The following is an 18969-nucleotide window of genomic DNA, read 5'->3' as shown; positions in this document are numbered from 1 at the left end:
ATGACTAACAGTGCAATCTTAAAAAGAGTTATTCCAGTCTAAGAACATTGATTTTAATTGCCTTAGACTGGAGTAACTCTTCTTAGGATTGCATTTTAAATCACAATAAATACTACAAGTACTAGCAGAATTGTAACAAAGACAGGTCAGCAGCCTTTGGTCAACAAATTGTTTCCTTAAGGGTGAGGCTATCAAAATTATGTGTATTATAAAATATCATTAATCTCAATCTCCAAAATCTGAATGAGATTATCCTATGACCAAATTTAGAAAAGCAAGAATAGAAGCAGCAGCAACTGGTCTCTTGAGAAATAAACAGGATAATCAGCAACCTGACTTTGTAGGTTCATATAAATAAAAGAAGTCATCACATGAAGTTAAATGCTATCTCACCGCATTTAGCAGGTTGGATCCAGCCAATGTTTTCACTTAATCTTTGCCAGTTCCTCTCCTCAGTAGAGCTACTGTCCCATATGGCTTCTGCCCACACTGGTCCTATGATCCCCAAACAGCACTTTGGGTGGTCAAAAGGGAATCCTCTCTCCCCTTTTTCACCAGCAAAAAAATTAGTTGGATCCATGCAATTAATCCTAAATTTATTCACTTAAAACTAACAGTCAGAACTAAGATCTGTTTGCTTCTGAGACACATTTCTAAGTAAACTCTAGAATTTTCCAGGGCCCAAATAATTTGAAATCAGTTCCATGTGCATCCTCATTTTTGTGTGTTTGAACACCAGTGTGAAAAAATTATCAAAACATTCATGCCCCTTTCCCCAGCAGCACAGGTAGGCTGTGATCCAAAACATGTACTTGGAAGTACTTGCCATTCCCCCTCTCCCCAGCTTCCCCGCTCCCCAGCCTCCACCCCAACCACTTCTCACCTAGCTAGTGAGAGGAAAGAAGGTATAGGAACGTAGTGCTGGGGGAGAAATGCTCTCCCATGAGCTCTGGAGCACCCCTGCATGCCCCACGTTGCACCAAGAATGACGTTATACCTGGTATGAGAAGGAAGTAATGGGTTATGCTGAGGACCAATTGAGTAATAATTGGCCCTCAATTTAGTTTCTGGAGCCTGGGGGACCTGGCAACCCTAAAGTAAGGGTATCAGTGGGACTCATTTTTGAGTAAACACACTTAAGATCATTCTGTTAATACGCTATGTTGGCAAGAAAAAGTAACTATCATACCTTGGTCTGCAACATCTTCAATATCTACTTTGAGCTCATTTGCCATGAAGCCAATAACAGAAAAAATGACAAAGCCTGCAAATATACTTGTGGCACTGTTGGTGCAAGTTACTATCAAGGTATCCCTGAAATGGGGAAAAAAAAAACAGATGCTTACCATATTGTTTTAGTGTGTAAGGTAAATAGACATTAGGCAAAAATTATAGATACTATATGTAATGATCACAAAAGAGTTAAACTATTAATACAAATACTAACTCAAGAGAAGCTGTGATATATCATACTCCATATAACCAATTACCTTGGTGAACCTAATCAAGTAATGGAGTTTCTCATATACGAACCTTTAGAATGAAATACATCATGCCAATTTTTGAAGAGAATACCAAGAATGCTTTTCAGCATTTGGACATAAATTTATTTATTTATTTATATTTCAATTTATATACCGCCCATCCTCAGGGGCTCTGGGCGGTGAACAAGTTAAAATCAATAAAAACAAGAAAACAACAATACTAAAATCAACATACAAAACAATAAAGAAATAAATTAACCTAGTGCAATGGTGTGGAGAACCCCCACCCCACGCCAAAGGTGGGAGGCCGACATGGCACCGCCCCCTTCAACCACCGAACGCCTGGCGAAACATGTAAACGGCTACATATGTAATTTGTATACAGATGGACCAGAGTGATATAGCCAGAGTTATTTTGTAATATGGGTATCCCATGTTTCAGTCATTGACTATCACTGGATGATCTTGGGCTGAATTGCTGGAAGAATTACAAGCATATCAAATAATGTCTGGAGGAAATTTTGCATGTGTGGGCATGCAAAATTTTAAGTAAGGGAAACTATAAAAATTAAGAATATTACATGGCTATGAGTTCTCTTTCAGTGACCATCAAGCAACTCACATTATACCCTAGGGAAAATAATTCTGAAGTCAGAATACAGTTGTCAAAGTGAGACAGTCCAGTCTCTGAATAATCAATGATCTATTGACTCTCCCAAAATCAGGAAGTTGGCAGTGAGTTATTTTAGGAGATTGTTTAGTTAATACAAACAGCCTGTGAATGAACCTTCATTCAAAAGCCTCCATTAATTTTGACAACATTTATAGGCACAGACCAGCCTTATTTCAGCTCTCTCAGCACCACTCCTAGCATAGCTGCTACTAATGGCTTATTCACCTTCAGTTCCTAGCATTATCTGGATCCCTCTGACTGCAGAGGGCAATAAGGAAGTTGCTTCAAGTAGGCAAGGGTTGTCCTAATTATTGACACTGAGGGGTTTAGAGGGCTCTTTCCATGGATACTGGCAACAGCTGTACAGCTGACAGGGGCTACATGCATCCAAGGACTTCTAGGTTTGTTCTCAGACTGCCCAAGTATGTCTGAAAAGGTTGTATGTTGCTAGAATGTTTATGAATGATAAAGAATGTGCGTGTGCACGCACATGCACATACCTATATTAATAAAATCATTGACCAATAATATAAATATATCAGCTAATACTGAAAGGTTTGCCATTTCAAAGCCACTTGTTCATTGATGATGAAGAGCACTCTAGAGAATTGTCAAGGATTGCAGTTCCCCCAGAGACTCTAAGGGAGTCTCTAAGCAAGTAATGCATTATATTATCAGTTTTCCTTCCTGCTGATCCTCAATAGAGGCTAAAAGTAGATTGCTATGTTCTAACGTTGTTCTGAAGGAAATGTGTTCTGGGTCTGGATCAGCTTCTGAAGAAAAAATGCTCAGTAAGAAAGCTTATTATTATGCCCTCAGAATTTTAAGCCACAGCATGTGATACAAAATAAATTGTTATGCATCCAACATGATTTACTAGTACCAAAATGCATAGAAGGCAACATTAAACTTGTTTGGGCATATTGAGATACAAACCACTCATCGCAGATCTTACACTTCTTGTTCTTATAGCAGGTAACATAAAATAGCTATGGAAAAAGTTATGGAAAATGAACTCAAATTGTTTACTGTAGATGTGGAGGGGATCCCTTTACCTTAACGTATCCACTATAGCATAATTCATACATTATCATTAGCATCCATGTATGAATTGTCAGGTTCTGCCTTGGGCATCGCCCAGTGAGGCGCCAGCATGCCTGACTTCAGCTTTAAAGGACCTTCAGGGAATCTGCGGGATCCCGCTCTGTGGAAGAAGGGGGGGTATACCTCACCGTCACACCTTCTCAGTACGCTCACAGGTCCCTTCAACCTGACATTGTCCCGGATGCCTTCCATGACAGCTGTCCCCATCCAGCTGTCAGTCTTACTCCTCCTCTTCATCTCCTTTCCTCCACCTCCTCTCTGCTGTCCGTTCGTTTGTTCATTCCACTCCACCACACTCCTACACACCAACCAACCCACCCTGCCCTGTGGGTGGACTTCCTTTATATCCTTTCCCTCAATCCTGGCCCCACCTGCCCTTTTGCCCTTTAGCCTTGGCTGCCTCAAGCAGCTGCACCTGGGGTAGCTAGTTTGGCTGCTTTGGGCAGCTACAGCTGTGCTCTCTTGGCTGACTGCCAAGCCTTCTCTGCTCCGAGCTTCAGGCCCCTGGGCAGCTACAGCTGTGCTCTCTTGGCTGACTGCCAAGCCTCCTCTGTTCTGAGGTTCCAGCAGCCTCAGCTGGTCTCTATTATTCCCTTCCTCCCTGTTTGCAGGTGAAGGCGTGGCCCTGTGCTGCTTCTGCTGTCCTGCTGGTAAGGTTGCTGTCTGGTTGGCTGTCCTTATCTCTTGTGCCTTCTCCCTCTGCCCTGGTCCCCTCCTGGCTGTCCTTACTCCCCCTGTTGGAGCTCTTAGTCTCCCACTGGAGACTGGCTTCCACCTGCTCCTTCTGACCCTCTGGGGCTTGGGAGTTGCTCCACCTTCCTGTGGCTGGGGTGCCTCTTCCCCCTCCTCTATTGTTGGTCCATGCTGCCCCAGGGTGTCCATTGGGGTGGCTGGGTAGTGGTCTCCCAACTGTCTCCCACCCCCTCTTCCTGGTAAGTCCAGGGGCTGAGCCTCAGACTCCGGACATGAATGATTTTTGTCCAATGTCACACCCATGGGCTTCCTTCATCTACCACCCAAATATGACCAGAAAATCCCTGGGCCAGAACAAAATGGGGAAGTCCCTATACTCCTGTAGTGATGCATGCATAGCCCCCCAATCTTTGATAGCAGGCTCCCCCCCCCCAAAAGGTGGTGCAGCAGACCCCTTCCCTGGAGCTCACTTTTGGAGTCAAGGAGGCACTACACTCTCACTCTTTTACCCTACCTGCCCACATCTTCCACTTGCTCACAACACCTTTCTACATTTACTTGGCTTGTTTGTTGTAAGCCACCTTGAGTGCCAATAAGTAGAAAGGTAGCTAATATTTTAAACAAATAAATAAATTAGTTGGGAGTAAACCCTATAGAACTCAATGGGCCTTACAACATGCAGAGAAACATGCAGCAGCTTGCCCATTTGCTTGCCCGCCTATCCTGTCTGGCCGCTCATCCATCCAGCAGGAAAGTTGCCCACCTAGGCACCTGACTGCTCACCCCTTCTTCACGAGGAGGCAGCAGGAGAGGCAACATTGCCAGGTCCTGTCCCACATGCTGCCATCACCATTCATTCACCTACTTGCTCATGCAGTGGTGGCAGGCAGCACAAATGGCAGGACTTGATGATATCACTTCTCCTGCCACTGCACAAGCAAATGAATGACAAGGAGGCAAGCAGTGGCAGCAGGTCTTGGCAGCTGCTCTTCCTTGATGACCGCTGATGCCAGCCTTGAGATCATTAGGCCCTGCCCAGAGGAACTGGAAGTATCTCGAATTTCAGTTTCCTTTGGGCCTCTGCCAATATATAGCAAGAGTTTTTCTTTGTGCTATTGTGGCCTGGGTTTTTCCCTACATAAATTGTAGAGCAGTTATTTGATTCTAAAAAGCAGAAACAGATTTAAAACAGAAAGCAGACTACTTCATATGCAGCTGTAGAAACACAGCATTCTGATGCTACATGTGACATGATATAGAGGTGACATGACACAAATCAGGTTGTGTTGAATTAATGTGAAGCAGTATAGTGGGAGGTCATGTAAACTTCATCATGGGTAACTGAGAAGAGGAACTGAGCCCTCCTCACACCCTTCCTTTCCCCTTGAAAAGCATGAGGAAGGGCTTTAATCATTCCTTCAATCCACCCATGTTCCATTTGATAGCTACTTGACTCCTACACAGGATCTGCTGCTGTATTGTCAGATGTAGCTTTTAGAGTGATGTCATGTAGACTTTGTATCAGATGTGCAATGGGACGTACATTATCTAGGCATCTTGTGTGTTGGTGTAATGTCTTGTGTGTGTGTGTGTATGAATTTTTCCCTTTCAATAAAAATACCCTTTAATTAAGATCACCAGTCTCGTCTGCATCCCTGGGAAAGGATCCTGTAAATTACTGGTGGAGATCCCGTTGTCACCCCTCTTGTATAGCCATCTTCCTTGCCACTAATTCCCCCACATACTCGCAATGAGACCCATTTCTGGTAACACGCCCTGTAGAGATGCTATTGACCCTACTATGAAATCTATGAATTAAAAGTATTTTCAGAAATGAAGCAAAAACACTCAATCAAGATCCAAATATGTACCTCAGTACTAAAGCCATGTCATTAGTGCTCTCTGCATTAGAATATAATCCAATACTCCAAGGGCATAGCCCTTCAGTGGTTTTGCTCTTTTCTGTCTAGACACAAAGTTATGATCCTGAGGCAGCCATTTCTTGGCTGTCCTGTAAGTGGTCATACTTGCCCTCATGATATTAAGGCTTATGAGCCCCTCTGCTCATGTGTTTAAAACACAGACACGCTGCCTGGCTAGGCAGGAGATGGAAAAGTACTGAAATGTGAGAAGTGAAGTAAGACTAACTTAGCCCCACACCATGGAGTTTGTGCATAATCATAGAATAATGGAGGTCTCCAGAAGTACTTGGATAATCCATTCACACACCCTGCCAATTCTACCCTTTACCCACTCTCCTATTATAGCCTCGCCCATCCAGCCATCGTGGGTCATCAAATAGTCTTTTTACACCTATAGTTCCTCTCAGGAAGACCTAATAATACCTTCCTAGTTCATTGTCCCACCTTGGAGACAGTTCACCACCCTTATTGTCTCACCCTGGAGAGAGCTTCCCAGTCCTTTTTCCCACCCTGGGAAGAACCATTAAGGCATTGTTTTAGGGCAGAGACTCTCAGTCCTGCCTCAGGGCATGTTACACAGTATATATGACTGTCCTGCCATGTGCTCAGTGTGTGTGTGTTCTGGACCTTCCACGTGCCCTCAGATGGCATATCTGAGCCCTTCTCCCTCTTGCCATGAAGTACTGGTCACTGAAGCTGCTCTCCCTCAGACACCCCCAATCTTCTGGACCTGGTAACTATACAGCCAACTCTGCAACTCTCTCCAACTTTCCTCCCTGTTTTTTTTCCTAGTTAGCTCTGTATGTGTGCTGTGTGTTTTGTGTGCAATTGATACGTATTTTTTAAATAAAGACTCCTTTTTGATTGAATATCTACCTGCTTATTGAAAAGGTTCTCTAGAGAAATGGATCATCATAGACAGTGGTGCACAAGATCCCATAGTTATTGGCCTCTCACATAGCTGTCTTCTTTGCCTGCTAATTCCATCACAAATTCTCTTACTCGCAAGGAGACCAATTCCGGGAACAGTCCCACCACTTAGGGAGGCATATCTGGCATCTACCAGAGTGCAGGCCTTTTCCACCATGGCCCCTGTTCTGTGGAATGGGCTCCCTGAGGAGGTCAGAGGAGCCCCCTTGTTGTAGACATAATTTAATCATGTATATTAATGATATATACACATACATGATTAAAATGATTTAATGACTACTTTAGTGCTTGCTCAGGGGACTACCTTTACCTACTCTAGTGAATTTTGTACAACCTCTAAAGAAGCTTGTTGACAAAGCTGTGGCAAAACACAGATGTTTCTTTTATGTTTTGATAACCAATTAACAGTAGTTAGAAAAGATAGATTAATGATTCTTTAATTGCTAGAATGGACCACTTATAATCTGTTCATCTATCTTTTTAAACATCTTTTACAGATTTGTACAGTCTTATCTGTGCAGGTGCACAATAACATCATATTTGGCCTTAGCAAGGTATCACAGGATTAAAAATATGAAGAATCAGCTAAATCTAAAACCAATTACACTTTTGTACTATTGTCACATGTAAAAGATCTTAGAGCTGTCTTTACAGATAGAAAATACCATTTAATATAAAAGGATGTCACTAAGATAAGATGTATATGTCTCTGTATCTATGGGAATGCCAACAAATTTCATAGTAGAATCAAGTATGATCTTATTTTAAATCATTCATAGTTTAAATTGAAAAATGTTAAAAGATTTATCCTTTATTGCATGCATAGGTTTATCATTTATTGGACTCATTTTAATAAACCTTTATATTTTAGTATCTTTAAAAGATTAGAGTTTATTTTAATAAAGATTAGACTCTAAAGAAAGTCTGTGTGTCTTGATAGGAAAGAGTAAAACAGGAAGAACCTTTTTACAAATTATTTGTACCAAGAAATGGTTTTTCTAAAGAGTGAAATCTGTTTTCAAACTTTTCAGAAACTAAAAATTTACCCAGAATTTAAGATCTAAATCTCTGAACAGGACAGTTTATAAGATTTAATGAGATATGGATAAATCAGTCCATTACACCCTCCATGGAGATATTCAGGAGGAGCTGAAAGGTGTGCTTATTTGCCAGAGCTTTTGAGAGGGCGGTGAAAGGCAGGTATCTTTTAAGGGGAGGATGAAGACATTTTATCTTGGATTTTAATTTTGACATTTTTAATCATTTTGTAAGTCATTCAGACTACAATGAAAGGTGGAGTATAAATGTTTGAATGAACAGTGAGTGAATAATATCTGTGGGTGGTTTGCCTGGCTAGCAGTTCAGAAGCCATTGGCAAGTATAACATGAGAAGCTGACATTTTCCAAGTCAGGTCTTTTTCATTGTGGGATTTGGCACTGTAGTTCAGAACTGGTAGAAAGCAATTATTTTTTGCCACAAGTCACCCTTCATACACATTGCAAGAAGGCTGCTATTATTCAGGCTTGTTCCAGTTCTGTGATGGTCCACATATGTCATTATCGGCTAAGGCAATTTGTCAAGTTTTTTAAAGAGAAATTTCAAAAATAATTACAATCCCTGGAATTAGAACATACAAGATACACAAAGTGGTGAGTTTGCATTCAAACCCCAGACACAGAGAAACTTAAGATAACTCACTTTCAACCTAAACTTCCTCATAAGGATAAAAGATAATCCCCTACATATGTTGCTGTTTTGCAAAAGAGAGACTTTTTATGTGTGTGCTGAAGTCAGTTCCTAATGCAAACATGGAATCTACATTATCTAGAATGTGCATGTAGGCATTTCTGTCCTGAATTAACTGCAAGAGGATTTAAAATGAAATTTGTTATGCCATTAGCAAAAAAGTCTGTTAGCATAACAAATTCTGTGGACAAGTATTGTTTAAGTCAAAAGTAGTAAAGTCAGGTCAGGATTCTGACCTGGAGGGGAGGGAACTAACATTCATTGTTGGTGGTCGTGTCCAGTGGTTTTTAAATTTTTGAAAAAGATCGTGCATCAAATAACTTATATTACTGGATATACAATTCCATTCACGATACAATCTATACTGTTGAATGTTTTGCTGGATTTAGATATCCCTGATATATAGAAAAACTTAATAGTAATGCTACTATTGGTAGCTAAAAAAGTAATTGCCTCTCATTGGAAGGCCCCCCCAGTTACCAGAGATAAAGGAGTGGTACATGTGCCTGTGGGACTATATAATTTTTGACAACATAGCAGATGTTAGGAGGTCATATGAGTATCCTACGTTAGAGTCAAATTTCCTAAATAAGTGGTACCCGGTATTGGAAAAACTTTTAAAGAATGAAGATTCTCCATATTCCTTCCACAATCATCATTATTTCAATTACATTTTATTAACTCAACAATTAAGACGTATAAGGAAGTATGGTAATATGCTCAGTAAGATAGCCATTTTGTTTCTATTGGTGTTTTATTTTTATTTTTTTAAAAGGTCAGGATTCTGCCAGCAATAAAGCACTAAATAATGGTTTAATCAACATACAAACAGCAACCACAACACTATTGATCATGACCAACCAAAAAAGGGGGGGGGATTTTTAATTACTATTAATCTAATGAGGCTTCAGCATTATTTACTTGTTCCTCAAGGATGCTTAGTTGGCCAATTCCTTTGCAATTTTTAAGAAGATTGCAAAGATGTTATTATTCTGGCAAGTTTTGGGGAGCCAAGGATAACTGCTATACTGGCTGTTGCTCAAGAATCTTTTCTTTTTTATTGTTATGCTGTATCTGTTGTTAAGATTTTATTTTTCTATTTGTTCAAATTAATACAATACAAAGTATTCAACTAAGGGTAAGTTGTTCTTGCCACACTGGAAAGAGCCATTCAGTTTCATTTGAGCATACGTATAAATTGTAAAAAAATAAAATATCCAGAGTAGCAACAGCACAGGGGGAAAAATATAGCTTACACACCTTGACACCCCCTCCAAATATACAGAAGTGAGAAGTGAACTTCCCCTCCACTATCTTATCATCCAGGATGAAGGAATGTGAAGCTTGTCCTTTCTCCTTCCATACGCAATCAGGCATTTCTCCCTCTCTCACTCTCTCTGGGCTAAGCTACAAGTGACGAATGACACTTGAACGGCAAGTGGATTGAATGGAGGGCAAGTGAACAGGGAGAAATACACTTGCCATTCAAGTGTCATTTGTCACTTGTAGCTTGGCCCTCAGAATCATACAGAGGCTAGCGGAAGAGTGTTCCCAGCAATGGTATACAGTGAAATGGGCAATGGACAAGAATTTCCAGTTCTTCCCACTCCTGTGCACTTTTTTGTAAAAATGAAACCTCACTCTCCATTTTATATATTGAAGAGGCAAAGATGTAAATAAATAAAGGTGGCTGCAGTCTAGTTTGTCCCTGACTGTGGCTCATATTGGGACATACTGGCTCTGTAACAAGATTCTGGAATATTATTTCTGAGGTATAGAGACTTCCTTGCCAATGTCTATCTTGTTTCTTGATTTCTTAAAAAACTAGTTGAGGTAACCTCTAAATAAATGAACCGTTATCTACAGAGTTATTCTTCAGATATAAGTTTGTAGAGCAAGAATAAAGATTAAAAATCGATTTTTCATATATGTGTATATATCCACATGCTTTTAATAAGAGTTATACTGAAAAACATGCCTGAAAAGGGGTCTGAATAACTTGAAGGTTCATGGTGATCACTTGCGTCACATGATTCAGTAGCTTAATGGCAGAAACCCACTTGCTGTGTTTCATTTGGAGGGATGCTATTTAGCACTTTTGTACACAACCCTTCCTCCAAGAAGCTGATGACAACAGATCTTCACAATCCTAGGAGGTAGGAGAGAGGTGATGACATCTCCTCTACCATGTCCTTCATGCTTAAGCACAGTTCCCTGCAGTTCTCCTGATCAAAGTTCAGTATTCCATCTACAAAGGTTATTACCTTTGCAGATGGTAATGTGATATTACCTTTGCAGATGAAGCTGTGATGCAGCTTCAAATAAGCAATGTGTGTACATAGACAGAAGGTGAGATGTACACAAGCATGAAGATATTATTTGTTATTGTTGCTGTAACACTTTTTCCATGGAACAGTAATTTGTCCTTTCAGCAGTGCTAATGACTGCAGCTGAAACATCAGACTAAGTTCCAGCTGTAGTTGCCCTTGTGAACATTACTTCTTTAGCTATTTGTTGGGCTTTAATTTGGGGGGAGGGGTGTAATCGGTAGCTAATGTTGCTCCTTTGAACAGTAGAAGAAGCAAGCAAATGTGGGACTCTCCTAAATTTTTGGCTGTCTTTTAAATGGATAAGGGGGGGGGGGGAAGGGCCAAATGCCTCACTCAATAATGCTGCCTTCCCCAGCACTGTAATAAGTTATCCATCACCTTTAATCAAATGTTCCATCTTTAAAACCTGAGAGAGCTTTTTCTAATCTGAACTTGGTGGTAATGAAGCTGCAGGAATAATCACTTTCTGTGAGCAATAATGGAGTTACCATCTCTGATGCAGAGCTGTCTGCACAGCTGAATTCTGACCTAATTCTAAATCCCAAGGCTTTTTTCCTGCAGAGATTGTGCTTGTGCTGTATTTCATGCTGCCACCCCTGCTTTGTGATAAGTCCCTAGACTGCTTTTCAGCCTGGCCTGTTTTTAATTAGGGCATCACTGAAGAGGAAGTAGGCACACACAGTCCAAGAGTCCAATGAAATTCACAAATGATAGTTTCCATATCTGAAGGAGACTGTGATTTAACATTAGGCTATTTGATGAAAATGCTTCCAATTTTAATAGTTACAGAGTCAGCCACAGTTTAGCTAAGCTATGGAATGTTCTGATCTTACAGGTTCAAATCTATTATGTGGCACAGACATGGACTGTGCCATTTTACACTATAGATGGGAGTCACGACAAGTTTGACTGCTATCCCAGTTTAAAAGCTCACTATCTATGGAACACTAGCAGGTTAAAGAAAAGTGTTTTAGCTATGTTCTTCCCATGGTGTGCTATTTTTTTATGTGCAGAAAGCTTTTTTTCCCACATATGGAAAGAGTCAGTCTCCTCACTGTCTGAGGAGCATTGAATGTACAGAACAGCTCTATTTCCATCACTCATTTAAACCTACCAGGACAAATTGGTCAGATAATAGCCTTATTATCTGGAATAGTTAGTAACAACTGGGAGTCCTAAATTATGAGACAAAATTATAAATGCAAAAACAGGCAATTGGTAAGTACCAAAGAGGGTTCCAGATATTTCACAAATGAATTTTTGCCAGCCCTAGCAAAACCCTGGTTTTATCAAAATCATTGCACTTACCTGTAACAGTTATTATGGAATTTGTTATAGGAAGACAGAGTAATCAGACCACCCCATGCAGCAGATAAAGAGAAAAATATTTGAGTGGCAGCATCTTTCCATACCTACAACAGTCCAGGAAAGAAAATTAGCATTAGCTTCAATGAACCATTTTAGAAAGTTGAAATAAATCAATAATGGTCTTGTCTATGATTTAATGAGTGTCAAAGACTCTGCATGAGCAGCTTAATGAATTTTACTGTGTGGTGCTATTAAGACAGGGTATTCCAGCCACTGATTATATTTCTTGCTGATCAAGAATTATTGTCATGAAGATCTAACAGAAGAAATGAGGAAATATATATATAAGAGAAAGGGACAACGAAAAGCAAAACTGTTCTTCACTAAATGAAACTACTTTGGTTGTTAAACACTGGACTGTATGAATCCAAAGCATGGGATAATCTTGAAATGATAACAAAAATTCAGTGAGAAGTTGCCTGTGTTAATGTTATTAATATTCCTGAAAATTGAGGTGTGTGATCAGTTCGAGAACATCTTGTACTACTGCCAATGCTTAGATATCTTACAGTCATGTGACATTTACTCTGGAATGAATTAGTTTTGCTACAAATAGAAGCATTTTTCTGTCCTTCATCAGACACTAGAGACAGGCTGCAGTGACCCTTGATAGATTCACCTTTTAGTCCATTTCATCAAGCCATTCTTTAGGCTACGCAGAGGTAATATCTATGAAAGATTCACATTAACCAATGTCAGCAGCCTTGAGGTAGCAACCAAAGGACAAAACTAATATAGCTACTATTGCTGATAGGCACAAATTTTCTAATGTTCTCCTGCCTGCAAAGGTTTCCCCATGAATGGAGGATTAATCTCTGTTGTCTTGTGTGTGTGCACTTGTGTGTCGGGTCCCACTAACAAACCAAAATACACAAAAGATCCCATGAATATTTCTATAGGTACAAGAAGAAGGCAATTTTAACCCATTGTCTCCCCCCCCCCAGGAGGCCAAAATGCCCCCAGAAAGGCACTGCTGGGTGGGTCAGGGGACCATCAAGCATAGCTTCAGGAGGAATCAGAGGTCTCACATGGAAGAGAGAATAGGCAAAACTCACCAATCCTTCCTTGTGCACCCAGAAATCTAGGCAAGATCCAACCCAATGTGTGCCTCAAAGTGCACACACAGAATTCTGGGCTGCAGTGTCCACCAGGAAACTGTGCCATCTATTTAAATTATTCAAATTATTCCACATAGTTTAATTTACATCATTTAAAGTTTGATAGTACCTAAGAATGGGAATATTTGAGGGTAGAATAAACTGAAGCCAAAATTCCATGGAACTTTGTGCAAACAAATTAACCTTCATTTCACTTTCATTGTCTTACATACATAAAATATTCATGTAGCTCTTATGGGCTTTTTGCACTTATAGCATGGATTATTGCTTGGGTGTAATCTGAAACCAAACTGAAAAATATCCTCTTCAGATATGTTACATAGGCCATTTTACCTGCTTTTCTCTTGCTGGCATGAAATTACTAAAAGGCACTCTAATGCAGTAAATTTAACTAGGCAAGATTTCATTGCCAATGCAGCACTGTTCAGCACAACACAGCAAAGTTCCATGTGTTTTCTTAATATATAGCAAATAATAAATCTATATGAGTTATTCACCCTATTAGAGTGTTATAACTGGAATAATAAGCCCACCATAGCATCAATTAGTTTCTCCCATTTAGGTGTGATGAAGTACCACATTCCAGCCCCAGCTCCAGGCAGGGTTACTCCTCGGATTAGCAAGATGATGAGTACTACATAAGGGAATGTAGCTGTAAAGTACACCACCTAAAGAGATCACACAAAGGCAAAGAATTTACTCATTCATCTTAGTTCTATAGGAAACATATTGCCTCGTCTGCAAAGCATCACAAACAGTGACACGGGCCTACAGAAACCTGAGCAATCTACAGAGGTAACAGTTTTTTATCATCATTTATACATACTCACAAGCTAATAAAATGATAAGGTTTTAAGACAGCATGTGAAGAATAAGAGCTCATACAAATATTTATTTATGTAGGAGAAAGGAGACTGAATGATTTAAAAAAATACACACACTTTCAACTACTGTATTTGAAAATGATTAAAATAACGTAGGTTAAACATTGTATTCTGTATGGATCTGGTCAGGTCTAATTCACATATAGAAGTGCACTTAAGAAGGCCTAAGCATCTAGTTAGCTTTCCTATATCAAATCTTTTAATTCCTAGCAAGAGGTATACCACAAACAATGTTTTAGTTTCTTTAATAACAACAACAAAACAATAACATTCAATTTATATACCACCCTTCAGGACAATTTATCCACTCAGAGCAGTTTACAAGGTGTGTTATTAATCCTTACAACACAACCTGTGTGGTAGGTGGGGCTGAGAGAGCTCCTAGAAGCTGTGACTGACCCAAGGTCACCCAGCTGGCTTCAAGTGGAGGAGTAGGGAATCAAACCCAGTTCTCCAGATTAGAGTCCTGCCACTAATAACCACTACACCAAACTGCCTCTTAGTTTTATGTATTGTCGAAGGCTTTCACGGCCGGAGAACGATGGTTGTTGTGGGTTAGTTTGTTGCCTCTTAGTTTGTTGGGCTGGCTAGCCCTGCTTATATGCGCAAAGACATCTTCTATGACTTTCTTGGTCATATCCAGCAACTAGAACCCATTTTAGAAATGCACTTACCGCAATGGCCACAGCTGTTCCTTTGGTGACTCTCACAATGATAAAGGAACTCTAAGGTCTTCTACTCATGTGGTTTACATTGTAGTTAACAACTATACAGGAGACACACCTTCCCAAAGAGGTATGTGTTGCCTGCATGGTTGTTAAAGGGATCTAAGGTTAGAGACAGGCAAATGCTTTTAAAATAAGAAAACTGAAATAGAAGGTAGTATGATAAAGGCCTTGTATCTTGTGGTGTTCCCTCCTTTTCTTTTGGCCTACTGTCATCTAGGCTAAACAGATATTGCACAGATTTGAAACACTTAGAAACTGCAAAAACTATGAAAAATGGTGGTGGAATGAGTGTAAACACAGATAACTAGGGCTGGTGCCATATTTTCTAGCACCTGAGGCCAGATACCTGCACCCGGGGGCAGCTTCAGTGGTGTTGCTGCCCCCACGTGCATGCACACCGCCCCGGCCGCCTGCTGTGCCTGGCTGGCCCGCAGCTGTGTGCTGGTGGTGGTGGTGGTATCACAGGGCAACTGAGTGAGAGGACTGGGAGGCTGCCTGCTCAGTTGCCGTGCACTGCCGCCGCCAGCACGTGCTCCTGGCTGGGCACCTGTGGGCCAGGCGCAGCAGGCGGCCAGGTCAGTACACAGGAGCGGTTTCCCAGCCCTCCCATTCAGCCACCAGTGCTGCCTCTGCCAGCCCCATGGCGCACGCCCCCACCCCCTGTCAGCGCTTGAGGCGGCTGCCGGCACCGCCTCAATGACCGCGCCAGCCCTGCAGATAACCATGCTGGCAGAGGGGAGAGTGACTTTCAGCCTGTGCTGAGAGGGAACCACTGCACAGCCTGCCCTCCTCTGAGCAATGGCACTATAAGAATACCGGCCTCCAGGAGCCTGTTGCTGCCAGAGGGGAGAGAAACTTCCAGCCTGTGCTGACAGCACAGCGTAAGTCAGCCTGGTACATCCAGAACTATCCCAAGCTGTTGATAGTTGTACTTTTTTACTGGGTTTTTAAATTTAAATATTTTCATCTGTCTAAATTATTTATTTATTTGAATCTGTATTTTGGTATTGTTATAACCTACTTTGAGTCCCATAGGAAATAAGCAGGGTGTGTGCGTGTTTATGCGCCATTACATCACAACTGACTTATGGCGACCCCAGTAAGAGGATTTCAAGGCAAGTGAAGCAGAAGTGGTTTGCCATTGTCGTCTGCAGAGACTTCCTTGGTGGTTCCCCCATCCAAGTACTGACTCTGCTTAGCTTCCAAGATCTGGCTATACCATGCTGTCTTCCCTCCATAAACAAGGTAAACATTATAATATAAATAAACACAAATACAAATAAATACAATTCATCCTGCATTGAGCAGGGGGTTGGACTAGAAGGTCTGTATGGCCCCTTCCAACTCTGTGATTCTGCGAATGAAAAACCCATGCCTCTATCTTTATATTACCTTCAGCTCTCTAAAAACATGACAGTTATCTGTTCTAGCCTTGGCAAGAGGTAGGCATCCTAAGGAGGCACAGAGCTCGTAGTGGATATATGATTAATTTGAGAGCTGAATGTTTAACAGAGTAGTTCTTCACATGGAATTATTAGAAAAGGCATCTTGTGGAAACAGAATCATTAATCTCCATTATCATGATTCATACTAAAATAACCCTCACACTAGCCCTTTGTGCTAAGTTAAACATAGCATATGCTGAACAGGTTTTTTGCAAGCCTTGTGCAAGCAATTCCCCTATAAAATATGGAGAGGAAAGTGCCAAGTATTGTACAAGATCTTACAGAAATGGAACTGTGCAAGTCCATTTACAGTTTCACTTGCACATTGCTACATCCAAGCTATACTTTATGTAGGCCACATTTCTGTTAATCTGTTGTTAACTTTTTGGAACGCCACTGAGAAGACCTGTATGCTAAAAGCACAGGGAATATAAATTGCATGCAATTAGCATCCCATATACAAAACACATGGCAACATGCCAAATATTTATAGCAATGAAAATGTTTGATTCAACCAATTTTTCTGAAGACGCCATGCAAGCTGACAAGTTCTATGACGTGTTTGAGGTCATCTCAACTTTCAACAAGTTGTCCACTGTTTAGGAATTCAATATAATCTATCATTCCTGATTCCTGAATTATGGTTCTGGAAACCCCAAAGAAAGATATTTACTTACTTTTCCTGATGACTTGATTCCTTTAGCCAGGGAAGCATAGACGATAGCCCAAGCCAGAAAGAGAGTGAATACCAAAGGCCACCTGATTTCACCAGGATATTCAATTCCTGCAGAAATCTTCAATGCAAAGTACCTGAGAGTCAAAGTGCCAAATGTGAGCAGCTGCAGACTGCCTTGCTCTACTGTATGCTTTTCCACAAACTTCAAGAGAATTTCAGTTCAGAGTTATAGGATGTGATTGACCATTAAACTCCAAAGGAAATCTGCTATTGAGAGCTATAGACTGAAACTGCAATGCAAATGATAGTGTGATAGGATTGCCAGGCCTGCCCAGCTAGGGGTGGGGATCCAACAGTGACTTCAGTTTCCAGCAATACCTAGAGAGACCTGGCACCACTTCTCAGTTCTCTCCAAAAGTGATGTCATGCCACCTGCCCAATGGTGATTTTTAATGTATTTTTCCCTGGTCACCATTCCAAGCAATAGCAGGGAGAGCTGGTTGGCGGTTGGAGGACTCTCACCATAGCAAGAAACCTAGCAATCCTACAGTGTGGTCAGCTGAACAGATAGTTACAGTTTGATTTCAGAAACCTGGATACCTCTGCCACTGACAACCTTGGACTAGTCATGCTTTTGATCTCACTTTCAGTTTCCCATCTGAACAATGGGAGTGATAGTTGTTTCCACCTACATTGCTCTGAACTTTCCTAAACCTGCTTTGCTATTATGCTTTTTGAAAGGATACAGTCTATGCATGTTTGCATGATTTCTGGATTGGTAGATGTGTAGTTTCAAATTGGGGTGGCAGGAGTTGGCACTAATATACTTTTGGTAGGAACCCCTCTACATACACACTAAGTTCAGAGCCTTACTCCCCGTGATGGCAGCAGTTGTTGATTTTGAGATTAACCAAGGACTACTACTCACAGCACACTTCCCCATCACAGCACCAAGCATATTAAGCACAATTAGCCATCTCTGAGGTAAATCATGAGGGTGTTCCTCAGATACCCTCTCACCTGTTTTGGTAAAATCCAATCATAACCTTTTCTGACTTTAATACCAAGGAGGAGAACAAATAGTTAACACAACAAGAAAAAGGTTTACTTTACAGTCAGGTGAAGTAAATTGAATGTTCAGGATAAAATGGAGGTGAGGCTGGGACTCAACAGTAGAGCATCTGCTTTTCATGCAAAGGTCACAGGTTCAGTTACTAACATTTCCAGTTTTTAAAAAGGTTCAAGTAATAGGTGAGGTGAAAGATCTCTTCCTGACATCCTGGAGAATAGCTGCCTGTCTGAGTAGACAATACTGACATTGATGGAGCAATGGTCTGATTCAGTATAAGGCAGCTTTAAATGTTCACATATATGTTCAACTTCCTACAAGTATAATTTATTGAGAGACTGAGACATGGTGACATAGCTTCTCTATTGAATAAATGTATTTTGTCAGAGTGCAGAGAATGCCAGTAACTGCCAGACTACTTTGAACTTTAAAAGCTGTTTCTTTTTCCACAAGTTTCCTGAATGTAGATACTTCACTAGAGCCTTTTGAAACCATACTCTTCTGCCTAGCCTATACCTTTCAAATAATTCTGAAAAACTATGTAGTAGAACCATAAACCAGTGAATGCCTCATTAGACTAGCACAGTAAACAGTCCACTTCCACCTGATGGGATAGAATACAGATTAAAATCCTGCCTACGGAACCTCTAAACCCTATCTCCCCCCCCCTGCTACTCCCCCTCCCTTCTCAGTCTGAAGGTTCTAAGGGTCATTGCTGGCTTTCTATGTTTGACCCAGGTTATAAAGGGGGGTGGCAGACATGAAAACAGGCTCTGTCACACCCACCCATGTCAGTGC

The 18969-nt window shown here is 40.9% G+C and overlaps 1 protein-coding gene across 1 annotated transcript in view; it reads right to left on the bottom strand.

The window, feature by feature from the left end:
* SLC6A5 (solute carrier family 6 member 5) overlaps positions 1–18969 on the bottom strand; it is a 71264-nt gene that overhangs the window by 32337 nt on the left and 19958 nt on the right. The window contains exons 7-10 of the mRNA XM_054971076.1: positions 17104–17236; positions 13903–14037; positions 12192–12295; positions 1190–1314 (exon numbers count right to left, since the gene is read on the bottom strand). Of these exons, the coding sequence (XP_054827051.1) occupies positions 1190–1314; positions 12192–12295; positions 13903–14037; positions 17104–17236 (497 nt within the window). The remainder of the gene's footprint in view (positions 1–1189; positions 1315–12191; positions 12296–13902; positions 14038–17103; positions 17237–18969) is intronic.

The sequence above is a fragment of the Eublepharis macularius genome, chromosome 2, assembly GCF_028583425.1.
Source record: "Eublepharis macularius isolate TG4126 chromosome 2, MPM_Emac_v1.0, whole genome shotgun sequence".
NCBI classification, from domain to species: domain Eukaryota; kingdom Metazoa; phylum Chordata; class Lepidosauria; order Squamata; family Eublepharidae; genus Eublepharis; species Eublepharis macularius.
Note: the sequence above shows the minus strand (reverse complement) of the source record. Positions and strands in the feature narration are given on the sequence as shown.